The sequence below is a fragment of the Danio rerio genome, chromosome 17, assembly GCF_052040795.2.
Source record: "Danio rerio strain M-AB ecotype USA chromosome 17, GRCz13ab, whole genome shotgun sequence".
NCBI classification, from domain to species: domain Eukaryota; kingdom Metazoa; phylum Chordata; class Actinopteri; order Cypriniformes; family Danionidae; genus Danio; species Danio rerio.
In genome coordinates this window covers 39,105,609-39,125,510 of record NC_141037.1, presented here as the reverse complement: position 1 = coordinate 39,125,510, position 19,902 = coordinate 39,105,609, and the positions used below count along the sequence as shown (strand labels likewise).

The 19,902-nt window shown below is 38.2% G+C and overlaps 1 protein-coding gene across 1 annotated transcript in view; it reads left to right on the top strand.

The window, feature by feature from the left end:
* The window catches only part of crip2 (cysteine-rich protein 2), a 29,056-nt gene extending 9,555 nt beyond the window's left edge, over positions 1–19,501 (top strand). Inside the window, 7 exon segments of the mRNA NM_213497.2 lie at positions 9,458–9,552; positions 12,562–12,619; positions 14,799–14,933; positions 15,169–15,237; positions 15,769–15,863; positions 17,472–17,529; positions 18,111–19,501. Coding sequence (NP_998662.2) covers positions 9,458–9,552; positions 12,562–12,619; positions 14,799–14,933; positions 15,169–15,237; positions 15,769–15,863; positions 17,472–17,529; positions 18,111–18,178 — 578 coding nt within the window. The 3' untranslated portion in view covers positions 18,179–19,501.
* The last annotated feature ends 401 nt before the right edge of the window (positions 19,502–19,902 follow it).

Sequence of the window (19,902 nt, the reverse complement as noted above, 5' to 3'; positions counted from 1 at the left end):
GAGCAGCATCAGATATAAAATTACATGAAACCTGAAACTGTTTACACAGCATTTTAAAGGAAATGTAATCATAAGCCTTAATCCTGCACATAGGTAAACTTGCTTTCATATAGAAGAAAACCAGAAACCTGAAAGTCATTTTAATTACTAGCCAAACAGTTATTGAGTTATTCATTGTTTAGGTGATTCAACTTTTCTGATACTTAAAGGGTTGCATTTTGTAACAATTTAACATTATGTTAAATAAATCACATGTACCAAGAATGTGTCTTTGATGCTCCAGCTCAGGATTACTTAAGGATCATTTATTTTACCATGGTTTGAATTCCCCTTTTTGGCTGAACAATAAAACGTGCTGTTTTTGTGTCTTTTTAAATCAAATAAGCTGCTTCTTTCCGCCCCTTTTCAGAAGAAGGTGGGGCCTTTACAGCCTTTAGGTATAAATGGAGGTCGGAGACTCGGAGCAAGTCAGGTAAAAAATGGGTGGGACTTGAACTCCAAGTTGTACATCCTGGAGCTTTTGACTAATTTATTTAAAGGGCCACAAACCTCCCTGTTTCAGCAGGGTGTTTTCACACCTCTAGTTTGGAAAAAGTCAGGAAAGTGGGCATGTCCAGCTCTGTGTGTAGGGGAGAGTGTAAGGGGAGGGAAAGAGGGAAGGTGCATAAAAATGGGAGTTTCGGTTTGGGCACACTGATTTTTACAGAGGCAAAACAAACACACAGACTCAGAAAGACAGTCACTGTGTTTACATTGACATCAGTAATTGAATTATTTGACAAATTATTGAATGGACTTTAACTGCAGTTTGGCACTTTCATTGAGGAATTTCATTCATGCCTCCTGTGACAAACTAAATATTTAATCAGAGGAACTGCTGTAAGCCTGTATTTTTTAATGCAATGTTTGATACCGCACGGCGAATGAGAGAAAAAAAAAACGCTGCATTTCTCTGTAACTTAGATGCACTCAGTAGGTAGCGTCAGAAAGCAGTGTATGTTATTCCGATTACAAAATGCGGGGAAATCCTACACGACGCCGGTAATAGTTTGGTTGTGATGTTTACACTTGGAGAGCCGCATTTACAGCGGATCTTTCAGTCTATAATATTGTAGTGATATTAACGTACTGTAAACTTTAGTAACTTAAAAATCATTTGACTAAGGTTTGTCTTTAAACACTGAAAGACTACTGCTGATCATACGAACTAACTTTGCCATCTGAATAAACGAATACCACTAATCGCTTACTTACCAAATCTGTAAAGACAGGACAATCAACACCAACTGGAGCCGCATCTTTATTTAAAGGAGCAGAGCTGAAAATCCAGATTTCACCATTTTCAGATGAGAAAAGCTCTCGGGTAAAAACTGTTCCTTACACACATAATTTGAGTGTTGCGTGCACTAATCCACATATGAGTCCAGCTGCGCTCTTATAGCAGCAAAATGAAAACAAAAACCTTCCTTGCAGCAAATTAAAAACTGACTGGTTTGAATCAAGTCTTTCTCATAATTTAATGCAGCACACTCTGAGACGTCACAAAGTACTCCCAGGTACAGACAGCCAGTCTACATGCTGGAATACACACAAGTACCTAATCGGCATGACGCAGCTTCAAAAATTCGTTTCAAACCAAAAGAGTGAATTTGCTCAAAATAACGCAAAAACAACCAACTTTCACTTTTTTGTGTAATAAATGTGTCCTAATAGTGTTTTTAGCAGCGTGGGACACATATATGACTGTCAACAGCCAAAAAAATGTGTTTTGGTCTTTCGTGACCCTTTAAGGTCATGTATTTGACATGGAGTTTGACCTGTTGTGTTTAATTAATGTCTATACCTTCTTCAATCCTCAATTTACACCTTACAGAAACCTACTCTTTATTAACGTTCACGCTTACCCCAAACTTCGAGTCTTCTGTACTCTTCTGTTCGACTGTACTGTAGCCTATTGTGTTTTATTAACATCTACACCTACTCCAACCCTAAACCTACACCTCACAGTAATATACACCTACACCTACCCCAACCCTAAACCTGCATCTTGCAGTAACCTACTGCTTCACCTACCCTAACCCTAGACCTACCCTTTACAGTAACCTACTGGGTTTTAGTAACCTCTACACTTACCCCAACCTAACCATAACCCAACCTATTAGTAGCGGAAGTCCCTGCTACTTGGAGGTGTCTTGGAGGTCTCTGAGCTGCAGTGAAATATACTCCGCACAAAAAGTCTCTAATTGTTGCCATGTAAGTTTAAATAGTGAAAAACAATTAAAAGCCTTGTTTTTGTTTATCCTACAGCTCTTTTTATAGTAGAGTGATGATTTGTAAAGCTTGTCTGAATTGGCAGCAGTGACCTTGGGTGTGTAAAGAAGCCTCAAACATAAACCATGTTAGAGAGTTAGGTACAAATGGAGGTCTGAGCAAGTCAAACTTCGACCTACACGTTACAGTATTAACGTCAACACCTACCCCAACCCTAAACCTACACCTTGCAGTAACTTAGTTTTTTTTTAATCGTCTACTTGTACCCTGACCCTAGACCTACTTTTTAAAGTAGGCTTTTGTTTCATTACATCTACACCTACCCCAACCTTAAACTTACACTTCACAGTAACCTACTGTGTTTTATTAGTCTAAACCTACCCCAACCTTAAACCTACACCTCGCAGTAGCCTACTGTTTTATAAGTCTACAGCTACCCCTACTCTAAACCTACACCTCACAGTATTGTACTGCTTTTTTTATACCGTCTACACCTACCCCTACCCTAAACATACCCTTTACAATAGACTATTGTTTTATTAGCATCTACACCTAAACCTACACCTCACATTAACCTACTGTGTGTTATTAAAATCTACATCCACCCTAACCCTAGACCTACGCTTTACAGTAACCCATTGTGTTTTATTTACCTCTACACTTGCCCCAACCTAGCCATAACCCAACCCAACCGACTTGTGGTGGAAGTCCCTCCTACTTGGAGGTCTCTGAGCTGCAGTGATGTATACTTTGCACAAAATGTCTCCCACTGTTGCCAGGTACGATTTAATAGTGACAAACGATAAAAGCCTTATTTTAGTTTATCTTACAGCTCTTTTTACAGTAGAGAGATTATTTGTAATATGTGTCTGAATTGGCAGCAGTGACCTTGTGAGTGGAGCTTAGAGAAGCCTCAAAAATAAACCATGTTAGAGAAACACTTGAATAATTAAATACCCAGAGTTCCAGAGTGATGGATGATTTTGTTGTGCCATGACAAACTTGATAAGAGCGATTATACATCTTTCTAGTGGCTTGAGTTTTTTTGGCACAGTTGGACTCTTTGAGAGACTCTTGTATTCTGGGACAACCCTAGGATATTGTGCATGACATGTTTACAGAGAAACTTATTTATGCAATATCAGGTTGATAAATCTTGTTTTGTAATGTTGACATTAAATCTTCTGACTCTTGTTGGATAGAGAGAGTCGTTTGTTGTGACTGAAATTAGAGTTCATAGTCCATTAGCCCACATCCAGAGCTACATCTGTTCTGCTGAGATGGCCCATGCTCATTCATGTGAAGGTGCTGAGGGTTTCATTTACCCTCCCTTCACACCTAAACCAGAATGCATTAAACACGCATCTGTGTTGCTCACGGATCAGTTGACCCGGTGTTTGTGGTGTTATTGTCTGATTTAATTGTGGGGTTAACTGAGGGGAAAACACACCGGCGAAACCCAATGGCTGATTGGAGATGTTACCTCTAAAGACAGCACCAGCAAGACTTAAGGGATTATCTCCACAGCTCAAAACAAAGTGCTAAGCTGCTTATCTGCGATCAGGTGTACATATTGCACTCTTACTTCTATGTGGGCTCATTAGAGCCAGACATTGGGAGGTATTGCAACCTCTCATATAATCTTTCACAATCATCCATTGCAGCTATGCCCATGTCAGGTAACCTGACTCCCTAATGAAACCCTCTCTCATCTCCCTTGTTTTCCCTCTCCAGTCGAATGGATCCCCTTAGGGACGTACAAGATGACAGTCCTGTTAGGAGATCGCTATAGCTGCACCATTTCTATTGGAAACAAGAAACCGAGCTTGCAATTTTGTCTGCAGACAAAGCTGCTTGTAAATATACCACCCAAGACTGATTTTCTTTGGCTGCTGTAAAAGAATGTGTGTTAAAGTGTGATTGGAGGTCATCCAGGGGTCTATTCAGCTTGATGAGCAATTAGCGATTCCCTCCTCCCACGCTAAACAACACCAATAACTGAAACGGCTCCCCAGCAACCTACACTGGGCAACAACAGATCCCCTTTTAATGGAGGCTCTGTTCATCTGCACTTTGTCAACTACCATGTATACACACTTACCGCTTTATAGTACACTCTGGCATTGGCATCTTCCCTCGCATACACAGTTGGGCCATTGACTGTGAAATCACACTTATCTTGGATTAGCCTCTTGCATTAATACTGACGATTTATACTGTCTGGGTCTTTATGTCTCTCCAGTGTGGGATAATAATTCATTTGGATATGATGCCTGTGTTACTAATAGGGCTACGTTTATAGAACTTGTCATATTTTCCTTTCTTTTTTTCTGCAAAGCTAATCGTCGTATGTTACATTTCTGCATGAAACCATTCTGCATTATTTCAGAGATGTAAAATCATGTGTCTGGATAAAGAGGGGCCTTTTCCCAGAGGGCCACTTTCCTGCAGAGTTGAGCTTTTTCTGTAATTAAACACAGCTAAACCAGCTAATTAAGGTCTTCATTGGAGCTAAAATCGTCCAGACAGTGGCCATCCAGTAGCAGGATTGAAAGTTCCTTAGGATAAAGGCAGTTGTACTAAAGTTTATTTAAATTACAATAAAATGTAAAAGATGGCATGGTGGCGCAGTCGTTAGCGCTGTCGTCTCATGGCAAGATGGTTGCTGGTTCGAGTCTCGGCTGGGTCAGTTGGCATTTCCCGGTGGAGTTTGCATGGTCTCCCCGTGTTGGCATGGGTTTACTCTGGGGGCTCTGGTTTCCCCCACAGTAAGGAGAAACCACAGTTAGGAGAACGATCATGTTGCCTTAGTTTATTGTATCACCTGGCTAATCATAACATGGGCAAATTTGTAATTTGTCTCACTGATTGGAAAGATAAGTTAATAATTAATGTAACCATGTACATTTTGCATACTAACTGATCGCTTGCCTTTATTTCCTATAATGTATAAACTTATTGTACATTTTTATTTTTATAATGGCCATTAATGATTATTAAAACTGATATTCAGCAAAAGGGCGGCACAGCTCGGCTTGACTCAGTTGGCGTTTCTGTGTGGAGTTTGCATATTCTCCCTGCTTTCGCGTGGGTGTCCTCAAAGGTGCTCCAGTTTCCCCCACAGTCCAAAGACGTGGTACAGGTAAATTGGGGTCGGCTGAATTATCCGTAGTGTATGTTTCCCAGAGATGGGTTGCGGCTGGAAGGGCATCCGCTGTGTAAAAATGTGCTGGATAAGTTGCCGGTTCATTCCGCTGTGGCGACCCCAGATTAATAAAGGGACTACGACAACAAGAAAATGAATGAATGAATGAATAATCAGCAAAGGAGAGGGTCTGTTTTGTATTTTCAATGAAAATGAAAGGAGGCATTAATATTTTAGTTTTGTTATAAAATTTCCAATACAGTGAAGATGACGCTAATAAATGCAGCACTCTGTTAGGTTGTTAATATCAAAATGAAAATAGCAGTTCCTTAAATCATGTTTTCATTTTATTGTTGAGAAAGTTAAACAACATAGCCTGGGTGATTAGAATGAGCTTATAAAGTACACGGTCCCATTTGGAGATTTACCGACATGTTTGGGAGTCTGTTTTTTCATATCAAATTTATGTAGTCTGAAGTTACAAGGAGAGGATGCAGGACAGAACTGTGTGTAGGCTACTTAATATAATGAGGTAAAGGCCCAATCAGAGAGGTGAATGTCTGCAGCCCTGCCTCCATTTTTAGATGTCTCCGTTTTCCCCCATCCACACTGAGACGGAGCAGCAGCATTTTAGAATGAAAACGGCCTCTCCAGCATTTCCAAAACGCTCCATTTTTGGCGCTTGAAAACTCCGGCATAGTGTGTGGATGGATGGCATAACTGTAGCAAAACTTATGCGTTTTAAAATGAAAACACAGTGTAAACACAGCCTGAGAGTATATGGGTGTTTCCCAAATAATGGGTCGCAGCTGGAAGAGAATCCCCTGCATAAATGTACAGTATGTTGGGTGAATTGGCGGCTCATTCCGCTGTGGTTACCCCTGGTTAATAAAGGGAGTAAATTGAAAAGAAAATGAATGAAAGAATAAAATATAAAAAGATTCAAAAGCCATTATATATTGTGTTGGATGATAGGGTTTGGCATGGTTTTGCTCAGCTTGGATTGCATTTCCATGGGATTCTCACTTTAGTTATACCATCTATACTGCCATGACAAAAACTCCATTTTGGTTAATCTTATCTAGCTCTCACTGAATTCTCTGTTTGGATCCAACGAGAAGAACATCTTGACACTGGTAGTGACAAGAGCTGAAGAGGGTAGACTCTTTACTATTTGTGTCAGTAAGCAACCATTTAAAGCCCATAACCATGTAACTATGCTTTAAAACCTACACCAACATAGCTTCCACACAACCATAGCTTCGCCCTTGACAAGCATCAACAGTACCCCTGCATTGTGTTTTTGTTTGAGAAAGCAACATCTTTCCTAACATTAAAAAATGTAGTTATGCCCAACTGTTTAAACATTCATCCCTAAAGATTGTCATACTTTTTAAACATTCATGCCCACACACCTAAAATCGTTCCTTTGCCTCCGTGTTTGATTATAGTTGTGTCTCAGTGGCATAACAGTCTTTCCTTAATTAAGCAATATAAATTCTCCTCATCTAGTTGTGAAACTGATTTCTGCTGTACTGACCTCTAGATACCCTGGGAGACAAACTAAAAGGGCTCCAAAACTGACAAAACGAAAACAATACTTCTTCAAGCTGGAAAGCAAGGAAGTAGGGGAGAGCAGAAGGAAATGGATTGTTCTCTAGCTGATTGTGCCGTTTTGATAAGCAAAGGTGCTTCCTCCAGAGTAAGAGAGTTGTCCCAGCAGGCCTGTGTTATGCATTGTTTTGAGTGTGAGGTATATAAATGGAAAGAGTAATATTAGGACTGAGGATGTCTCTTGAGACCTCCTGAAGAAACAGGACCGAAGGGGAAATAAAGAAGTGGGTCTCTGTACTGGACTTAGCTTTGCGGCTGTAATTAGTCTCTGCCACTGCATTTCCTTGTGTTGTATGTCAACACATCCCTGCTATGAACCACTGTGACCCCTCACCATTGGCAGGTCTTCATAATTTTTTTGGGGGTAGTACAATCTCATATTACACATGCACAAACTATAACAACTCCTCAGAACATTAAGCAAGACTGCTTTTGTATACTATGCAAATCAACCATTAATAAAATTCTGCGGTAACTAGCACACTGTTGCCTTCATCGTCTTATGACAGAGTGGAGTCTCTTTGTTTTTAACCTCCTGAGGAAATGCAATACATACTTTGGTTACTCTCTCAGGATCTTGGATTCTCAGATAGGAAGTTTCCATGGTGCATTCATAATTAATCAGGAGGTGCAGGCATCAAGATTTGAGTGAAAGGGAAACTTGGGGTGTCAAACTGCAATCAAAATCTCCCATACTTAAAGTTTTTGGCGTGTTATTATGGTGAGGTCTAATACTGGCAGCTTCACTATTGTTGGAATGCATCTTGAATTCACTTTGTGCCTCATTCACTAGCCGTTCTAAAGAACAAATTTGTTTTTTAATCCCATTTGTGTACTTTTCACAAAGATTCTGACATCTGCGAACACTCCAGACCAGTTGTACGCATGTGTGTGATGATGTTTTACCCAGAATGATCAATTATTGCAGATTAAGTCATTATTCATTTGCATGTTCAATAAAATATATAGTTTCTGTTAATAAAATATGATTTGCACATTGATCTATTTAACATCACAACTCTCCTCTATGCTAATTTGGAAAAACTGGCAGTTTCAATTAAGGACACTTTCAACCTGGAACCTTTGCAAACAATTCTGCTTAAGAACATGTCATGATTTCAGCATAGTATGTTTCTGAGGAACAAATTAAGAGTATATTTGCGGATGGAGTGCTATAATTTGTTGATTAAGTACTTATTTTTTTATTAAATTATAATATGTTTTAGAAATTAAAAGTTTATGTAGTCAGGACAAGTGAAGTTTATTTATAAACAAATTTTCAGAGGATCAGGTGCTTGTGATTGACCACAGCTGGTCCTGCATTAGCAAGGCAGGACTCACCAATTGGATGATTCCTAACCGACTATAAATAGTCAGAGTTTGTTACCTTAGTTATCTTTGTCTTAAATAATTCCCTGTCCACCCCTGTTCCTCTCTCCTTTTCCTTGGGTGGCATGGCGGCCAAGTGGTTAGCACTGTTGCCTCACAGCAAGAATGTCATTGATTCAAATCCTTACTTGGCCAGTAGACATTTCTGTTTAGAGTTTACAGGTTCTCCCTATACTCGCATGGGTTTCCCTCAGGTTCTCCAGTTTTCTCCCACAGTTCAAAGACATGCGACATAGGTGAAATGACCAAAGCAAATTAGCACCGTTGATGAGCTCTTAGTCAGCAATTCCTAATTGCCATTAGCCATATAAAAAGCAGGAGAGTTCTCGAGACCTACCTGAGCTCAAACTCCCCTCATGCCTTACTAACGGGAGAGAGCCCCGGGCTCGAGGATCTAATAAACTCCGGGCTCTCTCTTGGGACAGCATGCCAAACACGCTTTATAATCGATCATCAGCTAAGTGTGAACTTTTGAAATGGTATTATGTGACCTTTCTAAATAACAGTAAACAATAAAGAAATCATATGTAACACCTACAGCATGTGAGATAGCACAGGAGTCAGAATGTAAGTGGTGTTGACAAAGGCAATTATTGAGAATTAAATTAAAAAAAAAACACCTAGTCCTACATTTTAACCATTTGTGCTTTTAGAGATACTGTAAATTAGAACATGCCAAAACAATGCCTAGTTACTTTGGTTTACACCTAGCATTGCTGTGCCAACCATAAAAACCTAACATGGGAGTGTCCGGTTCTGCTCCTGGTAGGTCAACATTCTGCAGATTTTAGCTCAACACACTTGCCTACAGGTTTTTAGTGAGTCAGAAGACCTTGAAAACTAAGTTCAGGTTTATTTACTTTAGGTTGAAGCTAACCCTCCATGCATGTCAGTGGCTCTCCAGGAGCAATCTTGGATATCTCTGACCTAACAATTACCTAGCATGAGGCAATGGGTTTTCCATGTTTAAACGATTTTGTTTTTTTATGAAGTGCAAGTATAAAAATATATATTTGTCTTTTTTTTCTCATCCCCCAGCTGAGAAAGTGTCATCACTGGGGAAGGATTGGCACAAGTTCTGTCTGAAGTGCGAGCGCTGCAGTAAGACCCTGACGGCAGGTGGCCATGCCGAGGTGAGTAAAACAGAGATCACACACTACCTCTCTGCAGTCTAGTAGGAGAAACTCAAACTCCAGCAGCTGAGTATTGACTTTATGACAATCTGAGTTTGCATCAGAGGATGGATGTGAGGAGTCCAGCGCCAGTAGTAATGTGTGTTGGGTGGCATTGGCATACATTTTAAGTGGTAAATACACCCATGGAAATACAAAGGCATTGTGAACAATCACAAAACTTATGGCAAAACTTAACAAGCATATCTTGTTTTTCATTATTTTGGCTAGCTGTGTGTTATCAGGTCTCATGATGCTCATCTTCAGTGTTTTGTTTATAGCTTGCTGGCCTGCTTTTTATGTCCCAAGTGTTCCTGTGTGCATGACCACGAGCCAAATGAAATTCTCCACGACCTTTCCAGAATCCTATTACATCACACTGTGACGACTGTGCTAGATTGGTATGGCAGCAGAGGGCAAAGGACAGGGCAATGTGGTTTTAGGGCTAAAGGAATTGTTGTCATTAATCATCACACACACACGAGCGCGTATTCCATAAGGGGAACACTAGGAAATACCTGAGTCTGGCATTTACTCCAGGAAGAGAGTCACAAATAGAAGGAATTCTCACTCTCTAATCTCTGTGTAAGCATATTAACATCGTCAACACTCACATCAGCCTAAATCTGGATGTAGGTCAGGTTGCTATGGTGAGATTTCTGTTAAGTGTTGCATGGCATTGGAATGAGGGTGAGTTTGTGAAGATGGGTAAATCAGGCGTGTACATTTCTCTTCGAGACCATTGACTGAACAAGAACTCTGTTTAGATAAGATAGACATTCTTTGGTGTCCACTATAGATTCTAGCAGGGTAAAGGAGTTTATGGGAATAAGGGTATTTAGTAGAGGCAGAAAGATTCATGCACCATGATGTGAAAGATTCTGGGAAAAGTGTGGGCCGCTGAGCTGCTCGTTGACAGTGAGAACTGTAATAGGAGCTAAAGAACTTTGGGTTGTGTCTGGCTTAGATATCACACCCACTGACTATTCACAATTACACACTAAAATGGCAAGAGTTTTCCCAAAACTGCAAGAGCTTTCAGGGGTCATTAGGTGCATAACTGAGAATTATTTATGGAGAAATAAGTAATCAGATGTTGGTCAGCTGACGTGACCTAAACCTCACTGATCTCACTATTAAATGAGTGACTTGCTTTGTTTACCAAACAAGTGGTTCTAATTGTATTTGTACTGTAAACCTCAAAAAGCTAATTTCACAGGTTAAATGTAATTACAATAGTACAATATCCTCAAAATCATTCTGCATAAAGCCACAGATTTAGTTTTTACAAAGTTCTGTGCAGAAATAGCAAAACAAATTGCTTCAGATACTGTCTGTCCCTGACTTATTAATATTGGAAGGGAACTCATGTGATCTGCTTTCTAATGTAATGTGTATTCATATAGCGCATTTATTGTTTATGGCCATACACCCAAAGTGCTTCACGATCATGGGGGTGGGGGGTGCTCTTTACGAGAAGTGCCATGGGATTTTTAATGACCACAGAGAGTCAGGACCTCAGTTTAACATCTCATCAGAAAGACAGAGCTAACAGTATAGTGTCCCCTTCACTGTACTGGGGCATTAGGACTCACACAGACCACAGGTTTAGCGCCTTCTGCTGGCCTCACCAACACCACTTCCAATGTACTGACCAGGCTCAGCCCTGTTTAGCTTCAGTGAGTGACCGGTCTTGGGCTGCAGGGTGATATGGCTGTGTCTAGTGCAGTTTGATCCTGTTGACCTCCAGTGATTAGTTCAGGTTGGTCCATAAGGTTCTAGAGGGGCTTTTTCAGTCTGCCACTACCAAGAAATCGAAAATCTGATGCATAAAACACACAACAGAGATAACACTTTCAGAGTGTCTTCCCCATATCACTGGCTGAATCCACAGGAATTTTGGGATATGTGCATTTGTGTTCTTAAACAGTCCTCTTGGAGGCTAAGCTGCTGTGACTCCAACCCCCATTATGGAAAAAAACGGTTTTGTCTACAACTGTGATGCTTATTATAATCACTTAAACTCTATGTTTTCTAAATGATATGAAGTTCACAGGATAGACCGTTGATGGCTGTTCTTGAATAAATCGTTTATTGATTGCATACCAGTCTGACATTCTAGGGACATTGATCTTCACATGTCGGTCAGGTCAGGTTGGCTCTTTTGGGCTCTTCGTATAGTGGAAGCTGTAAAGCAGTTTGAACTTTCTTCCATCAATCTAAACGCCTGGCTAAAGCAGAGGATCCACAGAAGAACTAGTCATTGGATTTAATGCGTTTGTGATGTTCATGGCATTTAAAGTTTGGGAAAAACTTGTAAAGCAGACCGGCCTGTATGAATATGTCTAAACTTGGGATGTCCTAAAATTCCCTTCTTCGTGGTCTGGCTGGGCAACCACTTTAAGATCCTGTCTGAACTTTGCCTTTTTTAGAAGTATTGACATGTTACAACATCATCAAGTTTTCCAGTCATGGGAATTGAGGTAGGAAGGTGTCTGGTTTGTTGGAATGTGGGGCTCATTACACACTTTTTTTCCCCCCTCGCATATTTCTTTGCTGGCATAAGGCCACTGTTCTCTGGCCCTTCCGCTCCTTTATCCTGCCCTGCGCAGCTGTAACGGTCACACAGTTGCCGTCTGACGGTTCCCATGGCAACCCTTTCCCGCCATTAGCCCTGACCAAAGGGCTCTGGGAGCAGCTGCCATTGAAGTATGTTCTGTTTTCCACATCCTTCTATGTGCACACACAAGGACACACACAGGACGTATTGGGTGTCCTTTTCCATCAACATAGACTCTTCTGAGAGATATCAGGGAGTGAGTGCCAAGATATGCACAGTCTGTGGCCTTCAGACATTTAGGGTGACAGCAGGTTAAATTCAAAATTTAAGCCAACAAACACTCTTTCAATTATTGGGTGAATATGAGCCTGGAATGACTGAGTTTTTTCTTTTGTTTTACATCCTAACAGCATGATGGGAAACCGTACTGCCACAAGCCATGCTATGCTGCCCTCTTTGGGCCAAAAGGTGAGATGAGATGACCAGAGTTTCTGCAGGTTTCAAGTCAAATTTAAGCCTTTTTAAGACTATTATGAATAAGATTTTAGACTTATACAGGGCTAAACACTAAGGATTTTTTGTAATTGCTTTGTAAATGGAATTAGAAAAAAATAATTGTACTTATTTATTATGTTATATGTAAAAACGAGGAAACTCTAGTTGTATAGACTTTTTTTCAACATAATATTTGTTTTTTAATGTCAAGTTTAGCATTATTAAAAGTATATTTATGATGAAGAAAACTACAAGAATAATCCAAAATATATATTAGTTTGCTTTTGGTCCAAATGAATTGGGTATAACTCCTAATCAACAATGTGTTTCTGTTATAACCTAAAGTTTCATGCCTATTGAAAAATATTATATTTCCACTCGCACTTTCTTCTGTTAATAGTTTTTGTGTAAATGGAAGGTTATGTAAAGTTGTTTATTGCTGTTATTATCATTAGGGAATTCTGTAATTGTTTTTAGTTTTCTTTTCCTGATTAGGGAATTTAATTAGGAAGATTTGCTGTAAAATGTTCAACAGCTGTTTTGGAATAAACGTCTCTTTTAATAAAAAAATTTAATGTATATAAAAACACAAATTATTTAGATACAGTTGAAGTCAGAATTATTCTTAAAAAATTGTATTCTCTTTTAAATATTTTCTAAATGATGTTAAACGGAGCAAATTTTCATAGTATGTTTGATAATATTTGTTCTTTTGGAGAAAGTCTTTTTTTATTTTGGCTAGAATAAAAGCAGATTTACATTTTTTTTTTTTTTTTAATAAAAAAATATAACGTAATTTTAAGGTCAAAATTATCAGCCCCTTTCGGTTATTTTTTCTTTCGATAGTCTACAGAACAAACCATCGTTATAAAATGACTTGCCTAATTAATCTAACCTGCCTAGTTAACCTAGTTAAGCCTTAAAAATGTCACTTTGAGCTGTAAAGTGTCTTGAAAAATATCTAGTAAATATTATTTACTGTCATCATGGCAAAGATAAGATAAATCAGTTATTAGAAAGGAGTTATTGAAACTATTATATTTAGAAATGTGTTGAAAAAATCTCCGTTAAACAGAAATTGGGGGAAAAAATAAACGTGGGGCTAATAAATGTAATTAATAAAGTTGGTGATTGGATGAGTTGGGTTAATTGGGTATCTTAACTTTAACGTTAAAATTTAAAGTTAAAATTAAAACCTGTTTAAAATTATTTAAGACCTACAACACAATATTTCAGTGAATTTAAGACTTTTTAAGGCCTAAAATTTAGTTTTTGAAATGAAAGACATTTTAAGATCCAGAGAACACCCTCTGTGACGCCAAATTAAGTTGAATGTAGCATCAACAGTGTCATGGATGGAGCTGTCTGATTTTATGTTTTCGTCATGTCTATATGCTGTGTTGAGTTAGGAAATTGTGCATGACAAACGTGGAGAAATTAGTTCACATAAACTATTGTGTTATGAAATTGAAGAGTGCCCTCTGCTGGGCATTAGGGGCAATTATTTGCCAACACACTAATAATGATTAATGTAAATAAAAATATATATGTGTGAATGTAAATTTATTAACAAATGTAAATATAAAAACTGTTCATAATGTATTGATATTGCTTTAAAGCATTGTGCGCTTTATGTGCCTAATCCTAATCTACGCTCTAAAAATGCTTGGTTATCATAACCCAATGTTGGGTCAAATATGGATAAACCCAGCCATTGGGTTTAGTGTAATTCAAATTTTACTGAAAAAAATTAATCAATGTTGGGTTTGTCCATCCTTTTTGACACATTTTTTAAAATTTACTATTAGATGTTTCTTATTAAGAATTTTGCATCATGTTGGCACTTACAAGATGTAGAGTTGGTTAGAGAAACCTATTTGTAACTTGTGTAATACTATTTTGACCATAAAACATATTTTATTAGAGTATATATTTTTAAATGATTTTAAATATTCAGGAAATATTTCAAAAGGTGTCTTCTCAAGGAGTATCAAGCTGAAAGATCATTTTGTCAGTGTTGTTTTTCCTTTACTATGCATGGTGATTAAGAAACAGTTATGACTATAGCCATGAATATAGCCAATGCTTTGGCATTAAAACATACATCTGCACGATGTCGGCACATTTTCACGAATATCTGGTGAATATGTAGGTGTGAACATCGGTGGAGCAGGTTCTTATGTGTACGAAGCTCCCACCAACACGTCCCCACCACCAAACAACGGAGACTCTGTGCCCAAAGCTCAGGAGAAATGGGTCCCAGTGTCTTCAAGGCCACCTTCGAAAGGTACAAACACCAGCAGGGATCCCATCAGAAGCTGCTAACTTCTTTAAATAGGCTAAATGAATAATACCATCAATTCAAAAAACTAGCAACTAAAAAAAAAGCAAGCCGAATCACAACATATAGCGACTGTAGGTTGTAGGCATATTCCTTAAGCTACAAATCAATTGTGTTATGTTTTATAATATGACGTATGACCGAATGCCTGATGTTTGTTTGCATGCACCTCTCATTACAGCTGGAAGCATCACCACCTTCTCTGGGGAAGCCAACCTGTGCCCCAGATGCAGCAAGAAGGTCTATTTCGGTATGAATTTCTCCATTTTAGGGTTTTAAGATACACTGTAAAACCCAAAAAGTTAAGGTAACCCAAACCGTTTGAGGAAACTGATTGTAACAAACCATTTAAGTTCAAAAACTAATCGTATTGAGTACTGTAAACTTGATCCATTAGAGTAAACAAAGCAATTTGTGCACAGTAAAACCCAATAAACGAAGAGAACTCAAACCAACTGAGTACTGTAAAATATAATAAGTTAAGGGAACTCAAATTGTTTGAAGAAACAAATTGCTACAAACCATTTGAGTTGAAAAAACGAATCTATATGAGTACTGTCAACTTCATTTAAGTTGAGGTAATGAGGTATTTAAATAACTAATTACCTTCAACGCTGTTTAAAACTCTTTTTAAATAAGTAGAATTAACAGTCAATTTTGAGTTAACTACCCTCATTTCATTTGATAGAGTTGACTGTAGGGTTTTACAGTGTAGGGAATGCAGAAGCATATATGTGGCCGAGCTAGTGTAATGACACATACTCATGCTTACCCATGGCAGCTGAGAAGGTGACGTCTCTGGGGAAGGACTGGCATCGGCCGTGTCTCCGCTGCGAGAGGTGCAGTAAGACCCTGGCAGCAGGAAGCCACGCAGAGGTGAGAGAAATCTTTAGGTTGCTTATAGCGGAAGCGAATAGATTTCGGCAATGATTGTGTCATAAATTTTTTTTTAGAGTTAATCAAGAGTCATTTTTTCCATTAAAAGTCTTAAATAAGCTGCAGGGCATCAGTGGGTCATTAAAATTATTAAAGACCCAAAAATAAAAGATTTATTCATTTAACTTCAGGCAATTCAAGATGAAGGTGACTTTTTTTTGCTTCTGCTTCAGTACAACTAGGCCTGTCACTATAATCAATGTATCGACTTATCGCACAACACATGGACATGACCTCAATCATTTTTGGTGATTTAATATACAGTTGAAGTCAGAATTATTAGCCCCCCTGTTTATTTTTTTCCCAATTTCTGTTTAACGGAGAGAAGATTTTTTTCAGCACATTTCTAAACATAATAGTTTTAATAACTCATTTCTAATAACTGATTTATTTTATCTTTGCCATGATGACAGTAAATAATATTTTACCTGATAGTTTTCAAGACACTTCTACACAGCTTAAAGTGACATTTAAAGGCTTAACAAGGTTAATCAGGTTAACTAGGCAGATTAGGGGAATAAGGCAAGTTATTCTATGGTTTGTTCTGTAAACTATCAGAAAAATATATCTTAAAGGGGCTAATAATATTGACCCTAAAATGGTTTTTTAAAAAAATAAAAACTGCTTTTATTCTAGCTGAAATAAAACAAATAAGACTTTCTCCAGAAGAAAAAAATATTATCAGACATTCCCTTGCTCTGTTGACCATCATTTGAGAAATATTTAAGAAAAGAAAAAAAAAATCAAAAGGGGGCAAAAAAACCTGACTTTAACTGTATATTGCCCATACATGAAAAACAATTCTACCAACATGCTAATTGTGCAACCTCTCTATCTCTATCGGAGGTGTCAGTATAGTTAAAACACTATAGTATTCACTATAAATTGCTATAGTATATTTTCATGTAGGTGTCTGACAACTAAAAATAGATCTGGTAGCAGATATCAGAGCCTCTGTTTACCTTGCTCCTTACCTTACCTTTTTTGTTAACATTTATTATTTCTTTGTTCTGGCTAAGTGTTTTTAAGTTCTGATTGCAATGACTAATAATTAAATTGTTAAAATTTAAATGACTATAATTAAATGAAATATTCTTAAGAATAAAATATGATGTGTTCTTTGGAATAGTGTGCTTGCATTGTGATGCTATTATACTGTCGTTCTGGCATTTTTTAATGATGAGTGGCAGAAAATAGTCTTAAAATGACAATAATATTGTTTATTGCAATATATTTTGGTGCAATATTTCGTATATTAAAAAATTATATTGTGACAGGCCTAAGTACAATATTAGCGATGAAATTTTTTTTTCTTTCTTTTTTTTGTTGAAGCCAGAGGTTTAGTTGAAGTCAACAGCTACTGGCACAACTACGTACATATAGAGGCAAAACAAAAATGAATACTCTTAATACATTAAGATCTTATGCAGCAAATCAGTTTGTCTCTGCAAGAAGCTGAACATTTTTACAATATTCAAAAAATAAACACAGCTTAATGCATGAACGTATTCCAGACATGTATTTATTTATTTTTGTCTTGTGTTGTAGCATGATGGTCAGCCCTACTGCCATAAACCATGCTATGCTGTCCTCTTCGGCCCAAAAGGTACATGTCGGAGTTTCCACTCTAGGAGGAGCTATTGCTTCATTTTCAGACAAAAATCTAACATTGTTATTATTAGTGATACTATAGACCAGGGTTGACCAAACTCAGTCCTAGAAGGCCGGTGTCCAGCATATTACCTGAATCAGGTAATCAAGCTCTTTGTAGGTATACTAGAAACTTCCAGGAAGGTGTGTTGAAGAAAGTTGGAGCTAAACTATACAGGACACTGGCCCTCCAGGACCGAGTTTGGACAACCCAGCTATAGACCATTTCAATGTGGAGATTTCACTGGCCCATGAACATTTCTTGTTGTGAAACTATTTCATAACTGTAATTTAATCATATCTTAATATTAAAACAGCTATCATAACATTATTTATCAATATGTGGGCATTGTTGGATTCTTGAAAGCTTTGGAAATTAAAAATGTAATACAGGAAATAGGTTAGCACCATTTTTATTGTTTACATCCCGCATAATGGTCTATAGTTCTTATGTATCATTAAGTTTTTTTATCATAAAGAATGCTTTCTCTAAGGGTTATACTAGTTGTTAACCAATGTACTCTTTTAAACCTCTAGGTGTAAACACTGGTGGTGTTGGCAGCTACATCTACGACAAGGAGCCCAACGCTGAGGCTCAGCCTTGACTTTTCTTTACCTCCTTTCTTACTTCCTTCCTTCTTTTTTTTTTTTTTTGAAGTCCTTGGGAAGCCTGAATTTATTATAATAACAGCCACTACAAGGACCTCACGCACTTTCACATATGCCCCACTTCTTGCCTTATCACAGGTACCCTGTGCCAGCTTGGATCTTTCACAAAAATGCCGCCACGTACTACAACAAATGCCTTGAGCTCCAGCTGCACCACTGACAATCCCTCTTATTTCTCCACTTTCAAGTCCTCCACCCCAAATCCTGTATGGTTATTTCCGACCATATCATTCGATTGAATTTAAAAGTAATTTATTTAACCCTATTTAGTCTCTTTGTGTGTGTGTACAATCATTAAATTGTTGCATACCCAAAGGAAAATCCTCCCCAATACTGCATGTACAGTAGGATGTGCGTGAAATGTGTGTTCTAGTAGCCGATAAAACAACAGAAGTTCACTGAGGGAGCTTTGTTTTATGCGTCCGTTTGAATCGCCTGCCGACAGGGAGATGAATTTCACCTCAGAGGCTCTCCGTGCAGGTGCGTTCGGGAGCACATCACCATAAATCTGAGAAATATTGTCAAACCCAGATTTGCTCTTTTGGCCGTATGAAAGCATTCCTAAGTTAAACATTAAAAGGAGGTCTGCAGGACATACTGTATGCAGACTGTAAAGCCAAACGGCTAAGCTGTTATTTATTTTAACGGGAGGACAGAACTTGCTCCCGGTGGGCCGCTGTCTTGCTGAGTTTAGCTCCAGCTTTAATTGAACGCACATGAACCGGCTAATCAAGTCTTCCAGATTACTACATACTTCCAGGCTGGTGTGTCGGGAAAGGATGGAGCTGAAAACCCACAGGAGCCCTTCAGGAGCAGGCTTGGACACCCCCTGATTTATGAGGTAGCTACAGTGCTACATTGTATAGTGCACATCCACTGGGACTGATGGGAACAAGGGTGTTTGTGACTGGTGCTGGGTGAGCAAGTATCTGCAGCTAATGTTTTTGATGCCAATCTAGTTCTGTTACATGACAATTGAAAACGGATAAAGGAAAAGATTTGACTAAGCTTTTGTATCGTTTGTGTTTTCAGTATTTTAGACGAACCCCAGTTTCTCAAAGTGTTGAAACTGAAGTATTATGTTTCTCTTTAGTTGATTAGCGAGTAGTTTGTTCGACTTCATTCTCACTGAATGTGTATTTTGTTTTTTTGCTGTATCAGGCCTTTGTTCTTTTGAGAACTTTCTTATGCAGAGCCTGCATGTCAAGTCCTGCTGCTTCTGTATGTTTAATCCCATAATAAAGTTTACATAACACTTAGTCCTTAGTCTTCTTTAAAGTCCAGCTGAATGTGACTGCTGTAAACCTACATGCTCTTACAAGACTGGGACAATATGGGTGTGGAGGTAAATTGATATAGAATCCCCTGCCACTTTATTAGGTACAGTTTAGTACTCTCTTGTACCTGCTTTTACCTTCCAAACTGCCTTAAATCTCAATGGCATAGATTCAACAAGGTGCTTGGAATTTCAGCAGATCATCTTGATCAGCGATGCCCAAACTTTATCTTATAAACTTGATTGAGGGTGGTGGGCTGGAGTTAAATATACTAAACTGTAAAGTTGTCATTGTAATTTCCTAATTTATTATCATAATTTATTATATCATTTAATTAATACTATAATTTATTACATTTAAAATAGTTTAATTGTGTAATAATT